The sequence below is a fragment of the Ylistrum balloti genome, unplaced genomic scaffold, assembly GCF_031769215.1.
Source record: "Ylistrum balloti isolate Yb309-2 unplaced genomic scaffold, AGI_CSIRO_Ybal_v1 Utg369598, whole genome shotgun sequence".
Taxonomy (NCBI): domain Eukaryota; kingdom Metazoa; phylum Mollusca; class Bivalvia; order Pectinida; family Pectinidae; genus Ylistrum; species Ylistrum balloti.
The window spans coordinates 761,764-784,298 of record NW_026781880.1 but is presented as its reverse complement, the minus strand read 5'-3'; the positions used below and the strand labels follow the sequence as shown (position 1 = coordinate 784,298).

The 22,535-nt window shown below is 36.3% G+C and overlaps 1 protein-coding gene across 1 annotated transcript; it reads left to right on the top strand.

Moving 5' to 3' along the window:
- The first annotated feature begins 5,907 nt into the window (after positions 1–5,907).
- LOC132545745 (ceramide synthase 2-like) lies at positions 5,908–22,300 on the top strand. The gene is made up of 9 exons (XM_060209437.1): positions 5,908–6,092; positions 11,317–11,443; positions 13,421–13,554; positions 14,713–14,770; positions 15,306–15,356; positions 16,479–16,700; positions 18,461–18,567; positions 19,497–19,656; positions 22,151–22,300. Exons 1-9 carry the CDS (start codon positions 5,908–5,910, stop codon positions 22,298–22,300), a joined length of 1,194 nt encoding a protein of 397 aa, XP_060065420.1.
- The last annotated feature ends 235 nt before the right edge of the window (positions 22,301–22,535 follow it).

Below are 22,535 nucleotides of genomic sequence, written 5' to 3'. Positions count from 1 at the left end.
AACAGGTGTCTTACAGGCGTCTGACGTTAGATATTGACGGATACATCCTATGTTGTGAATTTGAAGATAACATGATTTGATAATGGCATTAACTTGTTGTTCCATTGTCAAAGAACGGTCACAGTACACACCAAGGTTTTTCACAACTGGTGCTGGTGTAATTGCACTGCTGCCAACGGTGAGCTGACAGTTTGCTTTGCTGGCGCTTAGGTGTAAACACAATCACTTCTGTCTTGTCTAGATTTGATTGAAGTAAGTTGCATATCATCCAACTGTTGATATCTGAAAGACTCAATTCAAGTTTGACTGACATATCATTTTACTCCTCAGAAGGTTTTAGAATCATATATACCCGAGTGTCGTCAGCATAGCAATGGAATGAAAGACCATGTTTACGACAAATATCACCAACTGGTTAAGAAAACAGAATTGAACCTTGTGGTACGCCGAAATCCAAAATTTCCGTGTTCGATGTGAAATAAAATTTCTTATTCTACTTTGTACACAAGGATAAAAGTATTCTTTAATTCAAAAGTAAATTATGCAAGTATGAAAAATTTGATTACTCTTAATGAGTGTTGTCTTGGTTACGAAGTTTTCTGTAATTTTACTGTTATTTTTATTGGTGTGTAAGGATGTTGAAACCTGGCCCGAATTTTGGTGAGCTTTCAATTTTCATCTAAATATGAGAAGTATTAGGACTGAGTAGATACAGCGTGTCTTACTGACAGTCACGTGTATTAGGACTGAGTAGATACAGTGTGTCTTACTGAGAGTCACGTGTATTAGGACTGAGTAGATACAGTGTGTCTTACTGAGAGTCACTTGTATTAGGACTGTATAGATACAGTGTGTCTTACTGAGAGTCACTTGTATTAGGACTGTATAGATACAGTGTGTCTTACTGAGAGTCACTTGTATTAGGACTGAGTAGATACAGTGTGTCTTACTGAGAGTCACTTGTATTAGGACTGAGTAGATACAGTGTGTCTTACTGACAGTCACTTGTATTAGGACTGTATAGATACAGTGTGTCTTACTGACAGTCACTTGTATTAGGACTGAGTAGATACAGTGTGTCTTACTGACAGTCACTTGTATTAGGACTGTATAGATACAGTGTGTCTTACTGACAGTCACTTGTATTAGGACTGAGTAGATACAGTGTGTCTTACTGACAGTCACGTGTATTAGGACTGTATAGATACAGTGTGTCTTACTGACAGTCACTTGTATTAGGACTGAGTAGATACAGTGTGTCTTACTGACAGTCACGTGTATTAGGACTGTATAGATACAGTGTGTCTTACTGACAGTCACTTGTATTAGGACTGTATAGATACAGTGTGTCTTACTGACAGTCACTTGTATTAGGACTGAGTAGATACAGTGTGTCTTACTGACAGTCACTTGTATTAGGACTGTATAGATACAGTGTGTCTTACTGACAGTCACTTGTATTAGGACTGTATGTGTCTTAGATACAGTGTGTCTTACTGACAGTCACTTGTATTAGGACTGAGTAGATACAGCGTGTCTTACTGACAGTCACGTGTATTAGGACTGAGTAGATACAGTGTGTCTTACTGACAGTCACGTGTATTAGGACTGAGTAGATACAGTGTGTCTTACTGACAGTCACTTGTATTAGGACTGAGTAGATACAGTGTGTCTTACTGACAGTCACTTGTATTAGGACTGAGTAGATACAGTGTGTCTTACTGACAGTCACGTGGATGACAGTCTGTATAATGATTTACTAGGACTTCACGCTAGTTTTAAATTGGATAGAAACATTGTTAGTGGTATAATTGTGTATATAGACATTCTACAGGTAAACCGTTCACCTGGCACATCCTAATGATGAAGTTATATTATACAGGTCATCTTAACATACGTGTACTAATTTTATTATCTATATATCGACCTGAAAAATTCAATCTTAGTAGAATCTGCGAGAATGCTTTTGACGTTTCACCAAAATTGATTATGACAGGGGGGTTTCATGTAGAATTGCTAACTGTTACCCCCGATAATATTTTTCTATATATCATTTTCTCATTTAGTTTATTAAATCATTTACCGGAACAAAGTTTAGAGATCTTACTAGATCACTGCTGAGCAGTTCCATATCCTCAGATGATAATTCTCTCATACATATACATGTATTGTAAGTGATCATGTAAGTGTAAAATTTGACACGTGGCTTTAAACCTGTATACAAATATAAAATTTGGTGCCAAGTGAGCCTATTTTGTAAAGTAGACTTATATCTCGATGTGACTGGAGTGGTTCCTTATTTGACACTGCAGCAGTAAATATTTCCTGTGAGATTTTACAAATTATTTTCCTTTATTTTGCAAATCGATATATACCTACTAAAGGAGTTATTAAGTAGGTCAAATGAAAAACACTGACGTCAGAATTAAGGAAAAACTCCCAGATCGATTACATAAGATGGCTGGAACATGAAATAATCCTTGTGGCATACAATATTTCAAAAGTCAGCGCAATAATGTTCATGAAAACGTCAATGATATTATAGATAAGTGTCAAGTCAAGTACAATACACAAGAATGTGGTATATCTGATACAAAGGCACTTGTCCACTCTATTATCATCAGGATACATCTGTCTAATTAATATACTTAGCGAAAAAGTACACATTTACAATCATATAACAGTAGAGAGTATTAAATATTAGAAACAACTTTTATCATAAATAGTTGAGGAAAGTATCAGTTTATCTGTTAAAGATTACACCCAAATAATAAATCTACAAGAGAGTACACTATTGTATAAATAATTCTTATATATATTAACTATACTATAAAAAAAACAATGATTCAAATAGCTCTTCAATGCAAGGGAGGTAACTCCTACTGACAGCACCAGTCGCTGGGTCTACTCCGCTATATATGCACGTCGCCCGAGAATCGGAAAACCACCAACCAACCAACGAATCAAGATACAATATACAAGGAGACTTGGAATCAAGAACAACCGAATTACAACATAAATTATTTTCTGCGACCGCACTGTAACATAGTGCAATAAAAATGTACAGATAAAGTTATAATCTATATATATTGCAGTCGGTTAATCCTACAGTTCTATTCTATTGTTGCTCCAGATCTCGAATTCATTTTCCATTTTCGTTTCCGAGCCGAATTTAAAAAAAAAAAAAAGACACAGAAACCAGTGGAAACGTTATATGTCAACAGTTTTACCATGAAATCAGCACTGAAAATGTCATTAAAACAACGGTTTATAAACCACAAGTAGATAACAACGTGTGATTTATGCTAAAAGGTGATTTTATGGTCTTATCTATTGTTGTATAAAGCTATATAGTAGTCTATGGTACTTAGGTAACTTCAACTTTATGGTTCAATAAATGATGAGCAATATGCCTAAGTGCGAAATGCAATAAGTGTCTTCCAATATTAGATCACCCGTCTTCAAATTTTCTGTGTTGTTTATAAGTATATTGTTTGTCGGAATACCTCGAAGTCTTCGAGTCAGAACAACGCATACCAATTAGACATAATACTGAAGAAACTCCATTTTCGATACTCCAGTGAGTTACGATAACTTTAGCTCTCTGCACCCCTTGAACCATCCTCGATACTCCAGTGAAGTACGATCACCTTCGCTCTCTGTACCCCTAGAACCATCCTCGATACTCCAGTGAGTAACAATAACTTTAGCTCTCTGCACCCCTTGAACCATCCTCGATACTCCAGTGAAGTACGATCACCTTCGCTCTCTGTACCCCTAGAACCATCCTCGATACTCCAGTGAGTAACAATAACTTTCGCTCTCTGTACCCCTTGAACCATCTTCGATACTCCAGGGGTTACAATTACTTTCGCTCTCTGTACCCCTAGAACCATCTTCGATACTCCAGGGGTTACAATCACTTTCGCTCTCTGTACCCCTCGAACCAACCTCAATACTCCAGGGGTTGCAATCACTTTCGCTCTCTGTACCCCTGGAACCATCCTCAATACTCCAGGGGTTACAATTACTTTCGCTCTCTGTACCCCTGGAACCATCCTCAATACTCCAGGGGTTACAATCATTTTCGCTCTCTGTACTCCTGGAACCATCCTCAATACTCCAGTGAGTTACGATCACTTTCGCTCTCTGTACCCCTGGAACCATCCTCATTACTCCAGTGAGTTAGGATCACCTTCGTTCTCGGCACCCCTGGAACATGTCATGGCAAAACTGAAGACACAAGCGAAGTAATTTGATTGTTTCCAGGAGAAAAATTGACTGATCACATTCTGATACGCTCCTTTTGAAGATGACAGATTAGCGACACCAAACTTCAAAGCCCGGTATTACAATATACCAATAAAGTTATCACAAAGGTATACAATCGACTGTATATTTATATGGATGTGGAGATATCTATAATTCGTCGAAAATATCATGAAACCAGATACATGCAAATATTGTATCAGAGAACAACGCACATGTCAATTTTATTTTAAGTCGGTTCAAATATATATCAATAACACACGCCAAATGCTTTTACAGCCGTCTGTAAACATAGGTAAATATTTCAAAACAGCATGCATATATACAAAAGTATGATAAGACGGTACTGGTTAATCAAGATTAAAGCATAAGCGTATAGCATTATATTTAAAAAGTTCCAAAACATTATATACTCACAATGGACCACAGACTACTAAAGATGTTAATTTAAAACATAAGACATACATAAAGCTAGGTTAAGTTAAAATAAATACGTACATATGTAACTCAATCAAGTTAAATTAAATAAGCATGCACTTAAATTTAGCAAAAGTTTAAATTAAGCAAACATAGTAGCTTTAAGCAACTTAAAATTAAGTAAGCAAAATAAATTCAAATAAGCAAATGTAAATTAAATTCAGCAAAATTTACTACATAATAGCACTTAAACATCAGGTGTTACTAATCTACTAAAGTAATGAAAGAAGCACGAAAACTGACAATCCTGAATTTAGGCTAAAAGATATAAAACAAAAACTATAAAACATACATATCTGACCATACAAAATAAATGAAAAATAAAAGAAAACCAAACAGATAGAAGTGAATATCATCTCCAAATCTGTCCGTTCCACTGCCTGGTCACCATTCCGAATTCATTATAAGGAGTAATTTTGCGCATGGGGTCAGGTAGGGAATTCCAGGTACTTGCAGCAAGATTCCCAAAACTATTTGTCGCATACCTCACTGGCTACTTTGAAGGTTTAAAATTATACAATATCTACAAGTATAGTCAGAAGGTTTTACGTGAATCCTTAAGATAGCATGGTGAATGGCTCTGTAAAATATTAGAATGTTTTACGTGAATCCTTAAGATAGCATGGTGGATGGCTCTGTAAAATGTTAGAAGATTTAACAGCAAATCTCTGTTTATTTCTAGTGTACATAGGTTACATTTTCCTGAAAGTTCGTGTGATAAATTAAAATCTTGATAAACTTAAGTGCTTTAAAACTGACTCGCTCTAATTTTTAGGTGTTTGTTTTAGAGCAGAAATGCCATATAAGTGGGCAGAAAATAAAATTTGATAAAATGAAAGATGTGTAAATTGCCTTTCACCCTTCTAGCGTCAAATCTTAGCAATTCGTGACAGGACATGTATTTGTCTGCAGGCTTTCGAACAGACGTGTTTAGTATATAGTGTTTTCTATTTCAGATTGTGTCAACCAACAGTTCATGGTAGATTTTGTCCTGTCACCATGTAGACACATATCATTAAAAACACACACATCTTTGGCAATTTCAGTTAGTTTGAAGTGGACTTCATGGTACTCTGGTTTTGAAGTCATATTTAATTTACGCGCGTTCACTTTTGATTTAAGCGTCTATCTGACGCAGAGCTCACAGAGTCGGTAACAGTCATGGCGACCGTCCAAGCTTTCAGGGAATGGTTTTGGAATGAAAGGGTGTGGCTACCCGGGAATGTTACATGGGAAGACTTCGAAAATCCCCCACCCGGTGAATATTACCCATTAGAAAGACATATTCTCCTTCCAAGCTTCTTCCTAGGTGTCCTTCTGCTTGGAGTTCGTTTTGTTTATGAAAGGTAGGCACGTGTTTCTGTTCATGGCACCATCGATGTAAAACATCACTTCATGGTAAAATACATCTAGAAGATGTATGAAAAGTATTCCTGGTTTGGGCCGGCCGTCCAATTTCAACATGCAAAGGACAATAGTGCAACATTCTATGTGTCAATTTAAAGATATACCTGATATCTTTACCCTGTATCAGCGATAGATTTCGTGCAAGATATGAAATTGAATGAGAACATTGTAGCGGAACTGAATTTAATCTATCGTTGACTGCCAGGTAGCTCATATGGTAGCGAGTCTGTCTAAAGTTCAAATATCCAGGGATTAAATACCGGTCTGATAAAAGAAACAATCTATCATCTTTTTTATCAACAACAGAAAAACGAAGAAGAAAAAAAGAAGCATATCCAAAACAACAAGACATGTCAACATAATCATAGTCCGAACTAAAATTCAATAAAACTAGGACAAAAAGCAACGAGAAATATCAACATAATCATAGTCCGAACTAAAATTCAATAAAACTAGGACAAAAAGCAACGAGAAATATCAACATAATCATAGTCCGAACTAAAATTCAATAAAACTAGGACAAAAAGCAACGAGAAATATTAACATAATCATAGTCCGAACTAAAATTCAATAAAACTAGGACAAAAAGCAACGAGAAATCCCAACATGTCAACATAATCACAGTCCGAACTAAAATTCAATAAAACTAGGACAAAAAACAACGAGAAATCCCAACATGTCAACATAATCATAGTCCGAACTAAAATTCAATAAAACTAGGACAAAAAGCAACGAGAAATACCAACATGTCAACATAATCATAGTCTGAACTAAAATTCAATAAAACTAGGACAAAAAACAACGAGAAATATCAACATAATCACAGTCCGAACTAAAATTCAATAAAACTAGGACAAAAAGCAACGAGAAATCCCAACATGTCAACATAATCATAGTCCGAACTAAAATTCAATAAAACTAGGACAAAAAGCAACGAGAAATACCAACATGTCAACATAATCATAGTCTGAACTAAAATTCAATAAAACTAGGACAAAAAACAACGAGAAATACCAACATGTCAACATAATCATAATCTGAAATCAAATTTGACAAAATTAGGGCAAAATATGTCCAAAAGTAAGATTTACACAGAGACCCCTGAAAAGTAGACGGAGAATAAGACCAGGTGTTCCGAAAGAATAGGTGTCTTCTGCTTCATCAACAACACTCATCATGTAAATCTTGGTCAACCTATAAGAAATGTCACATTCACAAATAAGGTATACAACAACAGAATCAAATCATATGCAAGAAAATCTTAAAACAGATTCAACTCTGATTTTTCGTACATAAAAATGCACTTATACGCTTTCCCTGTTTTGTAATGTAGTGGCCAAGTGGTTAAGGTGTCTGACCATATTTATCACTAGCCCTCTTCCTCTGAGCCATGTGTTTGAGGCTTACATTAGACTGTTGCTAAGTACTGGCAACAGGTGGGTTTTATCCTTCTGGAACACCGTCTTTCCATCACTTCCCGAACCTTGCACATCTTTAAATAGCCTTGATTTTAAATAGAATGTAAAGCAACAAAAACCCAAATGCTTGTAATGGTGTCAGAAATAGACCTGAAGATGGAGATAAACCTGAATAAGGAAATCTTCATTCATTGAACTTTTATTACAAATAGTTATATTTTTAAGTGCCAAAATTCTCTTATAATTTCATAAATAAAATCCTGAGTTAAACAAACAACACATGAAGATTTAACCTTTACCTTAAAACAAAACTAATGTTGCTAAATACCCTTCTACAATGATCACTTCATTGTGAGCAAGATCTGCAGAAACATCATGTGTATCTCTTTTGACAGTTGTATTATGTATTTGTCAAATAAGATTTTTTTTTTCATTATTTTGGTGTTTTTTAACCAAATCAACTTATACTAACACGAAAAAGAAATGCTGGGTACACTAAATATACTACAAATGATTTATTGCTTGGCCTAGAATAATGACACTCGGTCAGGTTGATGTGTTGTTCGCGGTCACTAGGTACACGTGTTTAAAATCACACAATACCTGACCTCCGCGCTCCGTGCGAGGCACGTGCTAAAATACAAGAATCCTGTGCAGGGGAAGGTCATTGAGTTCGCCAATGGAAATTTTCAGTCTTTTTGATACTGTTCAAGTATTCAGATTGATTTTTCAAAGTTTGATTTGAATTAAGCAATTTACATTCATGCCACGATTGACGGAAGTCCAGCGAGGACAGGCTATAGGAATGCTTTTGCAGGGTCAGGGCCAACTTCAGGTTGCTGCACATTTTGGTGTGCATATTCGGACAATTCAATGTCTTGTCCAACGTGTGCGAGTGACGGGGAGGGTCATTGACCGCCACATCAGGATCAGTTTATAAGACTTTCTCACTTACGTAATCGCCATCTCACAGCTACCGAAACTGCAAATAACACTATAGGCAGTCATAACCGCCATATTCATCCGGATACGGTTCGAAACCGATTACGCGTCAATGGCCTAAGAGCCCGACGTCCCTATGTTGGTCTGCCCCAAACTCCTGCGTGTCTCCAACGCCGATTGGCTTGGTTACAAGCACACTCGCCCAGAAATTTTCCTATGAGGCAATGGAGACGGGTATTCTTCACTGATGAATCCCGCTTCATTCTCTACCATTCGGACGGGCGACGTTGTGTATATTGACGTCGAGGGGAATGTTACACTGACGCGTGCGGCGCTGAGCGGGATAGGTTTGGCGGTGGTTCAGTATGTGTTTGGGGTGGTATCTCCTATGGGTTTAAATCACCCCTGACTGTGATTGGCGGTAATTTAACCAGCGTAAGGTATAGAGACAAATCCTTCGCCTAGTTGCCGTGCCATGTGTGCAAGAACGGAACCTGATATTCCAGCAAGACAATGCCCGGCCCAATGTAACTAGAGTTTGTCAGCAATTTCTTGCCAACAATAACGTAATCCCAATCAATTGGCCAGCATTCAGTCCAGATTTGTCTCCAATTGAGCATTTGTGGGACGAATTGGATAGGAGAGTTAGGAGACGTCCAAATGCCCCCACTAATCTGCCTTGCATGAAGAATGGAATAACATCCCCATTGCAAGGGTTAACACCCTGATGAATTCCATGCATAGAAGAATCAGGGCTGCGACAGCTGCGCATGGAGGACACACAAGATACTGAAATGTCCGGCCGTGTTGCGCAATACAAATAGGGTCATCGCTAAAAGGGGGATATTTTTGGCATAATTAACATTGATAATCGATAGAACCTTCAACAAATGGTTCCAAACAGATGAAATTGTATACAAAAATGAATGAAATAATGTAACATTAAATTATATCATTTAAAAGAATCTTTTTAGGTTACACGGCATTCCTTTTTCATTTTAGTATATATATTGGGGCCTCCATGTTCATTTCTGCAGGACATCAAGGTCATTCTGGTATTGTATATTTACTATGTAAAACAATAATTTATTAATCTTATTATACCATATCATATAGATGTTATTTCAAAATTGATTTATTATTAATAGGAAAAATTGCTACCATTTTAAATGAAAGCTTCTAATTTTAAAAAGGATGGGTCCAAATTTTTAGCATTGGGGATAGGACCTGATATCTGAATGTTTGAAAGGTTATTGATCAGTTGGATAGGAATGTTTAGGAGAAAACTTTATCTGTTGGGAATTTGGCCATCGGAAAGAGGGCCCCAAATTCAGTATCACAAAACCTTTAGAACAGAAGTTAGTTTGTTAAATATAGACAATACCTTACCTTTAACTGGTGTAAATTGAAGGTCTATCATTAAAGGAAGCAGTTTTTATGAAATTGTTTACAACTATTATAACTAACTTATCCTGTGTGTTCAGACTTGAAGTTTTGGATCATTTCCAGAACAGTACACCTGAATTTATGCAAGTACATTACTTGAATGTAATCCAAGTTTTTCATTAATTATTACAAGACAATGACTTCAAATATTTGTTAAATGGAGTGTGCAAAGACCGTTTATGTTTTAAGCAGATACAGGTATTTAAAATTGATATTTAACTCACATCAGCGGGGTTATAGATAATTTCTTGCGAAAAGTTTCGTCAAAACCAATTAGCACTAGACATAATTGAAAATCACTACCTATGATTAAGAATGATATGAAAACAAAACATTCAAGTTATTAAAATTTCTTCGTCTGAAAGACTCGATCTTAATAACAGTCTACAATGGTATATGTGATTCAGAAACAAAACTTATGACATGTACGGTATGATAAAATATCCTTTAAACACTCTGCAACAACATCTTCTCTTTGATAATAAAACAACATGTAAATGTGCATCATTCAAAGCCAGGAACAATAGGAAATCTTTCAGCAAAATTGTTTTGAAAAATGCATTCATGTATTTCCAATCTGAAAACTTTGTGGTTAGTCCAAGTTTTAATACATATGATATCTGATATACTGAGAAAAATATTGTTTTTTTTTGTGATGTGAATGCAGTTTCATTGAAATAGAAATTCAGGTAATTTTTCTTTAGACCAAAAATTTGAAGTAAGATTTTATTATGAAATACACAGAACTACTTTTACTATAGTCTGCAAATGTAACAAGAAAGTTGGCAGTCTTATGTGTAACCCAAAATTAATCATTTGATTTGACGTGAAGACACAGAAATAGCTGTGATTTTATCAAGGACTGTGTGTTTGAGGAGACACTGAATAAGATATCAGATTCAGTCCTCCTTTAAATTCCAGCTGTCCTGTGTACAAATCAAAAACAAACAATGGCTTGATTGTCGGCCAGTAATATGATGTCTTCTTGTTTTGTTTTGTGAATTGTGTGTTTTAATTCCCACAGCCATAATGTTGTCAGATGTTTTCCAGATCTCGGTCAGGATACACATTTTACAGAATTTAAATTCTGAATTGTTATTGTAGAATTGGTAACTATATTTCATCATGAAATCAGTCAAAGCTGGATTTTTTAGATGAATTTGAATAAACAATTTTCATTTGTCATACTGTGGAACAAGGGAACTATGAAAGTTACAGGATCAAAACTTTCTTCTCTTGACAAGCTGCAGAACAGGGGGGTGAAACAGGTCCATCAGGCCTCTTTTTGTATTTTTGTTCCTTTAAATTTGTTCTCTGTTGCCATGGTGATATATCTTGTTTTACTTTGCTTTATTAGATGTTTGGTGGTCCCGTTTGCCAAGTACATGGGTCTGACCTTCAAGAAGCAATACTCTGTAGAGGTGAACCCCACTCTGGAAGCTACATATTCTTCTGTCAAGTATCCTGAACAGCAACAAGCCCAGGTAATAAAATACCTGTCTGGATATAACATTTCTTTCAAGTACAATTTACTTTCCCTAATCTCCTCATCAAAACAAATTCATGAAAGTCAAATATTGTAAAGGTTCTCCTTGTAGGTCATAGTATAGTCTGTTTCATGAAAATTAGTTGCCACAGCTGGCTACGATATGAAAGTGAAAAGCAGCAATATAATAAATATTGTTTACACTATGAAAGGAATTCCATCCAACTGCACATGCATTTGTTGATGAACTTTATTTTGGAAAATTGAATATTGAGTGTGTATGGAAGTAGATTTTTATGTAGGAATTTTCAGTTTGGTGAAAAAATAATCAAAACCTCACTAAATTGTTCTATTTATCTTCAGTTCAAAATCTTTCTCAGCTTTAACGCAAAACTTAGAATTGATGGCATTTCTTTTTTCAGAATTAAGATGTTTTTGTGACTCGAGGCTTGTCTTTAAGATAGCCTATATAAGTGTTACAAAACCTTTTTTTGATAGGAAGGAGGACAGTTTTGCTTAAAAACAAAATACTTTAGTAAAAGTTCACAAATCAAACTGTATATGTCAAAGCTAGTAGACTCCAGTAGACCTACTTAACCGTTATATGTAACGTATGTTTAGACCTACTTAACCGTTATATGTAACGTATGTATAGACCTACTAAACCGTTATATGTAACGTATGTATAGACCTACTTAACCGTTATATGTAACGTATGTATAGACCTACTAAACCGTTATATGTAACGTATGTATAGACCTGTTTAACCGTTATATGTAACGTATGTATAGACCTGCTTAACCGTTATATGTAACGTATGTATAGACCTACTTAACCGTTATATGTAACGTATGTATAGACCTACTTAACCGTTATATGTAACGTATGTTTAGACCTACATAACCGTTATATGTAACGTATGTTTAGACCTACTTAACCGTTATATGTAACGTATGTTTAGACCTACTTAACCGTTATGTATGTATAGACCTACTTAACCGTTATATGTAACGTATGTATAGACCTACTTAATCGTTATATGTAACGTATGTATAGACCTACTTAACCGTTATATGTAACGTATGTATAGACCTACTTAACCGTTATATGTAACGTATGTATAGACCTACTTAACCGTTTTATGTAACGTATGTATAGACCTGCTTAACCGTTATATGTAACGTATGTATAGACCTACTTAACCGTTATATGTAACGTATGTATAGACCTACTTAACCGTTATATGTATATGTAACGTATGTATAGACCTACTTAACCGTTATATGTAACGTATGTATAGACCTACTAAACCGTTATATGTAACGTATGTATAGACCTACTAAACCGTTATATGTAACGTATGTATAGACCTACTTAACCGTTATATGTAACGTATGTATAGACCTACTTAACCGTTATATGTAACGTATGTATAGACCTACTTAACCGTTATATGTAACGTATGTATAGACCTACTTAACCGTTATATGTAACGTATGTATAGACCTACTTAACCATTATATGTAACGTATGTATAGACCTACTTAACCGTTATATGTAACGTATGTATAGACCTACTTAACCATTATATGTAACGTATGTATAGAACTACTTAACCATTATATGTAACGTATGTATAGACCTGCTTAACCGTTATATGTAACGTATGTATAGACCTACTTAACCGTTATATGTAACGTATGTATAGACCTACTTAACCGTTATATGTAACGTATGTATAGACCTACTTAACCATTATATGTAACGTATGTATAGACCTACTTAACCGTTATATGTAACGTATGTATAGACCTACTTAACCATTATATGTAACGTATGTATAGACCTACTTAACCGTTATATGTAACGTATGTATAGACCTACTTAACCGTTATATGTAACGTATGTAGGGGTGCTCAAGTTGAAGGTGTATTGTATGTATACTGTAAGAGGAGTGAAACTTGTGACAGATAAGCAACAATGTTGTTTTGTTTATCAACAGGAATTGTCCAAGAAGACAAGCCTGACAGTACGGCAGATACAAAGATGGTTCAGACACCGACGCAGTCAAGAAATGCCGGGCAGGATGAAAAAGTTCAGGGAATGCAGGTATTAATTATTTATTCGCTGGGTCATCACCCTGTGAACAGTGTGGATCATTACGGGCACTGCTTACTGAAACCGGTCGCTGCCTCACTGAACATCATTCAGGAGGCCCATCACATTCTATTTACAGAGCAATTTGGATAAAGCATCTTACCCAAGGAAAAAACCAGTGTGATTACATTAGCTGGGTCTGTGATTTCAACTTTCTAAAAAGTACAAACTGCCCTTGTGTAGGGAGAAAACCACACACTTTGGATGTTTTATACCCACACGTTTCAAATATTGCACCAACTGCACCATCGCAGCATGTATAAAACCTCTAATAGATGAAGTAAATTAGAAATAACCCTATATAAATATATGTTACCTGATCATGTCATTATCATATTTTCTGAAGTTTACATATTATCAAAGGTATGCTATGCCTTTGATTGATAAACTTGCCAACTTTTACATGTAACATGCCTCAAACAGTGAATACAATCCTTGCTATAGTGTTGAGCTTCATTTCAGGTCGTGTTGCCTGTTGTGATGTTAAAAAACTATGGTGATGTCATAAAATGGTTGTGATGTCATAAACTGGTTGTGATGTCATAAAAAGGTTATGATGTCATAGAATGATTGTGATGTCATAAAATGGTTGTGAGGTCATAAAATGGTTATAATATGACATCATGTTTCAACTCTTGCAGGTTAAATCTTGATAGGACAGTTGATGTACTCATATAGCTAAGATAATGCCAGCATTGATATGGAAAAGTCTGCCTTCTGAAATGTTAGAAAACAAAATTGAATTCTATAGTTAAGACCATTTGTATACACAATACTGTCAGTGAAAGTTGTCATTTATAATAGATTTCATTTGTCACTACACAAAAGTCATATTTCGAGTGTAATCATATAAAGTTTAAACACCAGAAATAGAAATAGAAATATGAAAACAAAAGTCCTTTCATAACTCCTACAAAAAAATCATCAGTTTTTTCTTCAAATTTTTTGAGAAATTCTGAAATTTGAACCATCAAAATTACTGGTCTTTACAGAATTTCTTTTCAGTTATGATTTTATTACATATTGAAATAACTTTGCTTACTTCTCTGAAAAAAAACTTCTATTTTAGAGCTGATAACAACATTCTAATACACCTTTTTTTACTTTCAGCTGGCACTTCCTTTTCTACTCCGTCAGCTTCTTCGCTGGCCTGTATGTTCTGTGGGATGTAAGTTTACCCGAGATATTTGTTTGTGTGTTAGTCTGATTGAAATATACTATGGAAATTCTATAGATAAATATCATGCTGTATGTTTTGTATATGATGGAACGTCTCCAATATTACCTTGTATAAAACAGAAATATTCTGAAGTCATTGAGTGAGAAATTCCAATTATAAAGAGACATGTATCAATGGGATAATAAGCCCTACTGTATGTTTTTTCACCTCCACAGAAATGCCTTAAAATATATTTTATTATCCTGTAGTAAGCCTACTCCATACTTTGAGTCAGGAATTATAAGTTGGTCTTGAGACTTATTATAGGATAACTATGGGATATATTAACAACAAGAAAATACCTACATATAAACATAATCATAATTCAGACTCAAGTTAAGTGAAACAAGGGTACAATATACAATAAAGATTTACATGGAGGCTCCTGAGTAAGTACAAAGAGAAGAAGACCAGGGGCTCAGGAAGAGTAAGTGTATATATTTATTTTATAACAGTACTGATTAATGTGTATTGTTTGTTTCAGAAACCCTACTTCTGGGATTCTAAGTATTGCTGGATATCCAGTGGAAGACAGGTACATTTATTTTGAAACAGTATATAAATTATGGATGGGATTGTTAGATATCAGTGTACAATCCTAACAGAAACATAATCCAACAATGGTACTTTTAGCAATGTGTATGTCTGTCCTTCTGCTACCTTGTCTTGGCTGTATGTCCTACGTTACTTGTCACTAAAACTTCATACTTGGGGTTCACCTTAGTGAGGCAGTGTGTTATGTATCAAGAATTGGTCAAGCTGACCTACATTTTGACCTTTGACCTACATCAAATGATATGTTTGTTTTCATATATTATCTTATTATGTGGGGAACTGTAGCTTGCCATCTTGCTGATGGATAAGACAGAAGTACACTCCCTGAGTAGTTTATAAAATACATCACGTTTATGTGGGGAACTGTAGCTTGCCATCTTGCTGATGGATAAGACAGAAGTACACTCCGTGAGTAGTTTATAAAATACATCACATTTATGTGGGGAACTGTAGCTTGCCATCTTGCTGATGGATAAGACAGAAGTACACTCCCTGAGTAGTTTATAAAATACATCACATTTATGTGGGGAACTGTAGCTTGCCATCTTGCTGATGGATAAGACAGAAGTACACTCCCTGAGTAGTTTATAAAATACATCATGTTTATGTGGGGAACTGTAGCTTGCCATCTTGCTGATGGATAAAACAGAAATACACTCCCTGAGTAGTTTATAAAATACATCACGTTGATGAGGTATATTCATGATTTTATACCCTCAACATTTTGTGTATAAGAAGGATGAGCGGAGATATAGTACTTACAGTGTAATGCAGGTCTGTCTTGTCTCACTTTGAATCAACAACACACCTTATCTCTTAGTTGTTAAAACTTTAGTCTGTTTATATTTCTAAGGTCAAGGTCAATGTTACTTTTTAAAGAAAAGTCTGAATCAGTTATCAGTCCAAATTTACAGAAAGTCATTCATGTTTTATTGACAATAGTGACATTTTCCAATTTCAGCCTTATGGATGTATTTTATCTTAAAGAAAACCTGGTATAGAAAATGTCCTTAACACCTATCATTTATGGACCTTGAAACAATTTCAATAAAGTCAGATTTCATTGTACAGTTTGACTTAAACTATTTTTTGAACTTTGCAGCATGTTCCCAATGATGTCTACTGGTACTACACAATAGAACTGGGATTCTACTGGAACCTTGTGTTTACACTGGTAACAGACCACAAGAGGAAGGATTTCAAAGAACTTGTTGTCCACCACATTGTCACCATTTTGCTCATCTACTTTTCATTTGCTGCAAACCAGATTCGCATCGGAACCCTCGTCTTGCTTGTTCATGATGCTGTTGACTTCTGGATGGCCGTATGTACAGCTCAATTTTGTTACATTGAAGGGAGTCAAACTTTACCTCTAAGTCAAAGCATTATGATTATATTTGATCTGACATGAAGTCAGGGAGCCTACAGATATATTCTGATTCATAGTCATGGGGTGGGCTTATTACAGACAGTGAAATAGCATTGGTTTTTAATTCTACTAGGCAACATTTGTTATCCCCCGCAAAAACACGGTCGTGGATTACATGGTTACAGTTACTATTACATGGTTACAGTTACTATTACATGGTTACAGTTACTATCACGTGGTTATAGTTACTATTACATGGTTACAGTTACTATTACATGGTTACAGTTACTATCACGTGGTTATAGTTACTATTACATGGTTACAGTTACTATTACATGGTTATAGTTACTATTACATGGTTACAGTTACTATCACATGGTTACAGTTACTATTACATGGTTACAGTTACTATCACGTGGTTATAGTTACTATCACGTGGTTATAGTTACTATTACATGGTTACAGTTACTATCACGTGGTTATAGTTAATATCACGTGGTTACAGTTACTATCACGTGGTTATAGTTACTATCACGTGGTTACAGTTACTATCACATGGTTACAGTTACTATCACGTGGTTACAGTTACTATCACGTGGTTACAGTTACTATTACATGGTTACAGTTACTATCACATGGTTACAGTTACTATCACGTGGTTATAGTTACTATTACATGGTTACAGTTACTATCACGTGGTTATAGTTACTATTACATGGTTACAGTTACTATCACGTGGTTATAGTTACTATCACGTGGTTATAGTTACTATCACGTGGTTATAGTTACTATCACGTGGTTATAGTTAATATCACGTGGTTACAGTTACTATCACGTGGTTATAGTTACTATCACGTGGTTACAGTTACTATCACATGGTTACAGTTACTATCACGTGGTTACAGTTACTATCACATGGTTACAGTTACTATCACGTGGTTATAGTTACTATTACATGGTTACAGTTACTATCACGTGGTTATAGTTACTATTACATGGTTACAGTTACTATTACATGGTTATAGTTACTATTACATGGTTACAGTTACTATCACGTGGTTATAGTTACTATTACATGGTTACAGTTACTATCACGTGGTTATAGTTACTATTACATGGTTACAGTTACTATCACGTGGTTATAGTTACTATCACGTGGTTATAGTTACTATCACGTGGTTATAGTTACTATCACGTGGTTACAGTTACTATCACGTGGTTACAGTTACTATCACGTGGTTATAGTTACTATTACATGGTTACAGTTACTATCACGTGGTTATAGTTACTATTACATGGTTACAGTTACTATCACGTGGTTATAGTTACTATTACATGGTTACAGTTACTATCACGTGGTTATAGTTACTATTACATGGTTACAGTTACTATCACATGGTTACAGTTACTATCACATGGTTACAATTACTATTACCTGGTTACAGTTACTATCACATGGTTACAGTTACTATCACGTTGTTACAATTACTATTACCTGGTTACAGTTACTATCACATGGTTACAGTTACTATCACATGGTTACAGTTACTATTACATGGTTACAGTTACTATCACGTTGTTACAGTTACTATCACATGGTTACAGTTTCTATAATATGTTACAATAAGATAGAAATGCACGTCTCGTGTAAATTCATTTTCAAACTGATTTTCTCGGGGTTTTTTTTTAAAGAAATACTTTCCTTATGATTTTAGGGAGCTAAAATGGCCAACTATGTGAAGAAAGCCACCCTTACAGATGTACTGTTTGGGGTCTTTTTAGTTGTGTGGTTAATTACCAGGACATATATCTACCCATTCAGGTAAGTTCAGTTCTAATAATACTGATTACAATCACAATGTAGCAGGTTCACTGATAATGTTTCCAATGTGTAATTGGTAAATGGAGGATGTTTTGTAATGACAGGAGAAGGGAGAAAATCCTTTTATCAAGGTTACCTTCCTTTTATGTCAAAATGTTTCGGTCTTTTTATTGGCCCACCATCTGATGATCAAATTGCCTTACATCGGTCATCCCTCCATCCAGTCCATCCATAAACAATTATTGTTTTCTAGAGAAGTAATGGATTTCATAATTTCTTAAGTAGTTCCCGTTGGTCCTGAATTGTGCCTGTTTTATTTTGAGACTTATCAGAAAAACAAAATGACTGAAAGGTGGCCATCTTGGATTTTGACTTTGAAAGTTTTTAATCGCTATGGCTTGAGAAGTACAAGATGGATATCTCTCAAATTTCTTATGTATGTTCTGCTTAGTCCCTAGTTGTGCCTGTTTGATTTTGTGACTGATTAAAAAAGTGAAATGGCCGACAGGTGGCAATTTTGGATTTTGACTTTGGAAATTTATCACTATATAGCTCTAGAAGTACAGGATGGATCTCTTTCAAATTCACAATATAGGTTCCCATCGGTCCCTAGTTGTGCTGGTTTGATTTTCAGTCTGATTAGAAAAACAAAAAGGCAGTCTTTCTTTTTCTGCAAAGGAATGTTCAAATTTTCATGCAAGGCAATAACAGAGAAGAGAAGGAAAGGAAAAAGAATTAACTTTTAAAGAACAAATAAAGATCAAACAATGACAGAGATCCTTCTGGGATCTGTTGTTTTGGGATGATATAAAACAAAATGTTCTGTGTAAGTAATGAATCAATGGAAGATTGACAACATGTCCAGACGTATTTTGTTCCACTTACTCATTAATTGTATTGTATACGCGTATTTCTCATCTGTATTTTAGGATTGTACGCTCAGCGACCTTTACATCTCTGGAGTATAATGCTATCTGGCCAGCTTACTGGTTCCTCAACATACTGCTCTGGATCCTGCAGGTTCTTCATATCATCTGGACTTACTTAATCTTTCGCATTGTGGCCACAAAGTTCACAGGCGATAAGAAGGTAGGTTTGTTCACTATTTACAGGTAATCTAGAGCTGTCCATGTCTGATATATCACATCATTATCCCCATCTCTGTCTCCATCTCATCGTCATCTCCTTTCCTGTCCTTGTCTTCATCCCCATCTCTGTTTCCTTCTCGCCCCCATCTCCATCTCATTCTCCTCTTCATCTCCATTTCTGTCTTCATCACGTCGTCATCTCCTTTCCTGTCTTCATCATCATCCCCATCTCGGTTTCCTTCTCGCCCCCATCTCCATCTCATCCTCCTCTTCATCTCCATTTCTGTCTTCATCTTGTCCTCATCTCCTTTCCTGTCCTTGTCTTCATCCCCATCTCTGTTTCCTTCTCGCCCCCATCTCCATCTCATCCTCCTCTTCATCTCCATTTCTGTCTTCATCACGTCGTCATCTCCTTTCCTGTCTTCATCATCATCCCCATCTCTGTTTCCTTCTCGCCCCCATCTCCATCTGATCCTCCTCTTCATCTCCATTTCTGTCTTCATCTTGTCCTCATCTCCTTTCCTGTCCTTGTCTTCATCCCCATCTCTGTTTCCTTCTCGCCCCCATCTCCATCTCATCCTCCTCTTCATCTCCATTTCTGTCTTCATCATGTCGTCATCTCCTTTCCTGTCCTTGTCTCATCATCCCCATCTCTGTTTCCTTCTCGCCCCCATCTCCATCTCATCCTCCTCTTCATCTCCATTTCTGTCTTCATCACTTCGTCATCTCCTTTCCTGTCTGCATCATCATCCCCATCTCTTCCTCCTCTTCATCTCCATTTCTGTCTTCATCTTGTCCTCATCTCCTTTCCTGTCCTTGTCTTCATCCCCATCTCTGTTTCCTTCTCGCCCCCATCTCCATCTCATCCTCCTCTTCATCTCCATTTCTGTCTTCATCACTTCGTCATCTCCTTTCCTGTCTGCATCATCATCCCCATCTCTTCCTCCTCTTCATCTCCATTTCTGTCTTCATCTTGTCCTCATCTCCTTTCCTGTCCTTGTCTTCATCCCCATCTCTGTTTCCTTCTCGCCCCCATCTCCATCTCATCCTCCTCTTCATCTCCATTTCTGTCTTCATCTTGTCCTCATCTCCTTTCCTGTCCTTGTCTTCATCCCCATCTCTGTTTCCTTCTCGCCCCCATCTCCATCTCATCCTCCTCTTCATCTCCATTTCTGTCTTCATCTTGTCCTCATCTCCTTTCCTGTCCTTGTCTTCATCCCCATCTCTGTTTCCTTCTCGCCCCCATCTCCATCTCATCCTCCTCTTCATCTCCATTTCTGTCTTCATCTTGTCCTCATCTCCTTTCCTGTCCTTGTCTCCTTCTCTCTCCTCTTCATCTCCATTTCTGTCTTCATCACGTCGTCATCTCCTTTCCTGTCTTCATCATCATCCCCATCTCTGTTTCCTTCTCGCCCCCATCTCCATCTTATCCTCCTCTTCATCTCCATTTCTGTCTTCATCTTGTCCTCATCTCCTTTCCTGTCCTTGTCTTCATCCCCATCTCTGTTTCCTTCTCGCCCCCATCTCCATCTCATCCTCCTCTTCATCTCCATTTCTGTCTTCATCTTGTCCTCATCTCCTTTCCTGTCCTTGTCTTCATCCCCATCTCTGTTTCCTTCTCGCCCCCATCTCCATCTCATCCTCCTCTTCATCTCCATTTCTGTCTTCATCATGTCGTCATCTCCTTTCCTGTCTTCATCATCATCCCCATCTCGGTTTCCTTCTCGCCCCCATCTCCATCTCATCCTCCTCTTCATCTCCATTTCTGTCTTCATCTTGTCCTCATCCCCTTTCCTGTCTCCATCATCATCCCCATCTCTGTTTCCATATATTCCTCATCTCTATCCTGTCCTCTTCTTTATCTCCTTCTCTGTCTCCATCCCATCCTTATTTCCATCCCGTCATCATCTTCATCCACATCACTGTCTCCATCCTTGTCATGTATATACAAAAAGATATAGAAAAGATGATTACAAACACAGCAGTTAAATATAAGTGCTTTTATTTCTAATTCTTCAGATGCCTAATTGATGATGTCATAGCTACTTTGATGTCACTGTACCTAATTCTCATTGTTAAATGAGGTCCGTCTCATGTTATACGGTTAAGTTTAGGCTTAAAAAGATATATTTAAAGTTATTTAAACATTGTTAGCTTCCATTAAAGCCTGCCAGTTCAGTTGTAAAACACCTTAATTTTTTCATCTATAAGCCTTGGAGGATGGAGAGGATGGGACGTGGGAGGTGGGGGGGGGGTTCTTATAAAAACAAATTGAGACTGAAAATGATGTATTATTCATTTCATTTTATTCCTATTATTATTATTTTTATTTCCTATTTCAGACTTTAAGCCTTGCAACAGACAAGGAAAAAAATTAAATTATAAGAATTGAACATACGAGGTTGGCATTTATGTCATCTATGAATGCCAAATGAAAATAGTAAGTTTAGTGTTAAAATGAAGTATAAGGTAATGTGTACTTGTTTTGCCTTCAGCTCAAAGACCTCAGTAGTGACACAGAAGATTCCACGGGTGGGGAGGAGGAGGATGATACAAAGAAAGAAAGGAAAATCGAAGCCAATGGTTCTCCAGGATGGAGCAGGAGTCCGAAAGCTGCTGACACCAGGAAGAAACGAAGGGCATAAGATAAGAGGGGTTGAACCAGGGAGAGTAACTTTAACCATTAACCAATGTTTTATTTGCAGGCAGCTGCAATAAGATCAGAGCAAAGTGTTGGACCAGGAAACGAACAAGGCCAAACATATCTCACTGGCACTGCCTGTTTATGAAAATCCATCCAAACCTTTGATGTACCCGGCCTTTTACTGGGATACTAAATCCTAAAACAGTTTCTACTAGAGGAAATTGTTGGTCAACTTA

Bases quoted from the DNA above. Each gene is read 5' to 3' on its own strand.
- LOC132545745 (XM_060209437.1), top strand. From the start codon at position 5,908: ATGGCGACCGTCCAAGCTTTCAGGGAATGGTTTTGGAATGAAAGGGTG. The intron at 11,444-13,420 runs GTAATAAAATAC...GTGACAGATAAG, and splicing joins CTGAACAGCAACAAGCCCAG to CAACAATGTTGTTTTGTTTA. The intron at 15,357-16,478 runs GTACATTTATTT...TGAACTTTGCAG, and splicing joins GGATATCCAGTGGAAGACAG to CATGTTCCCAATGATGTCTA.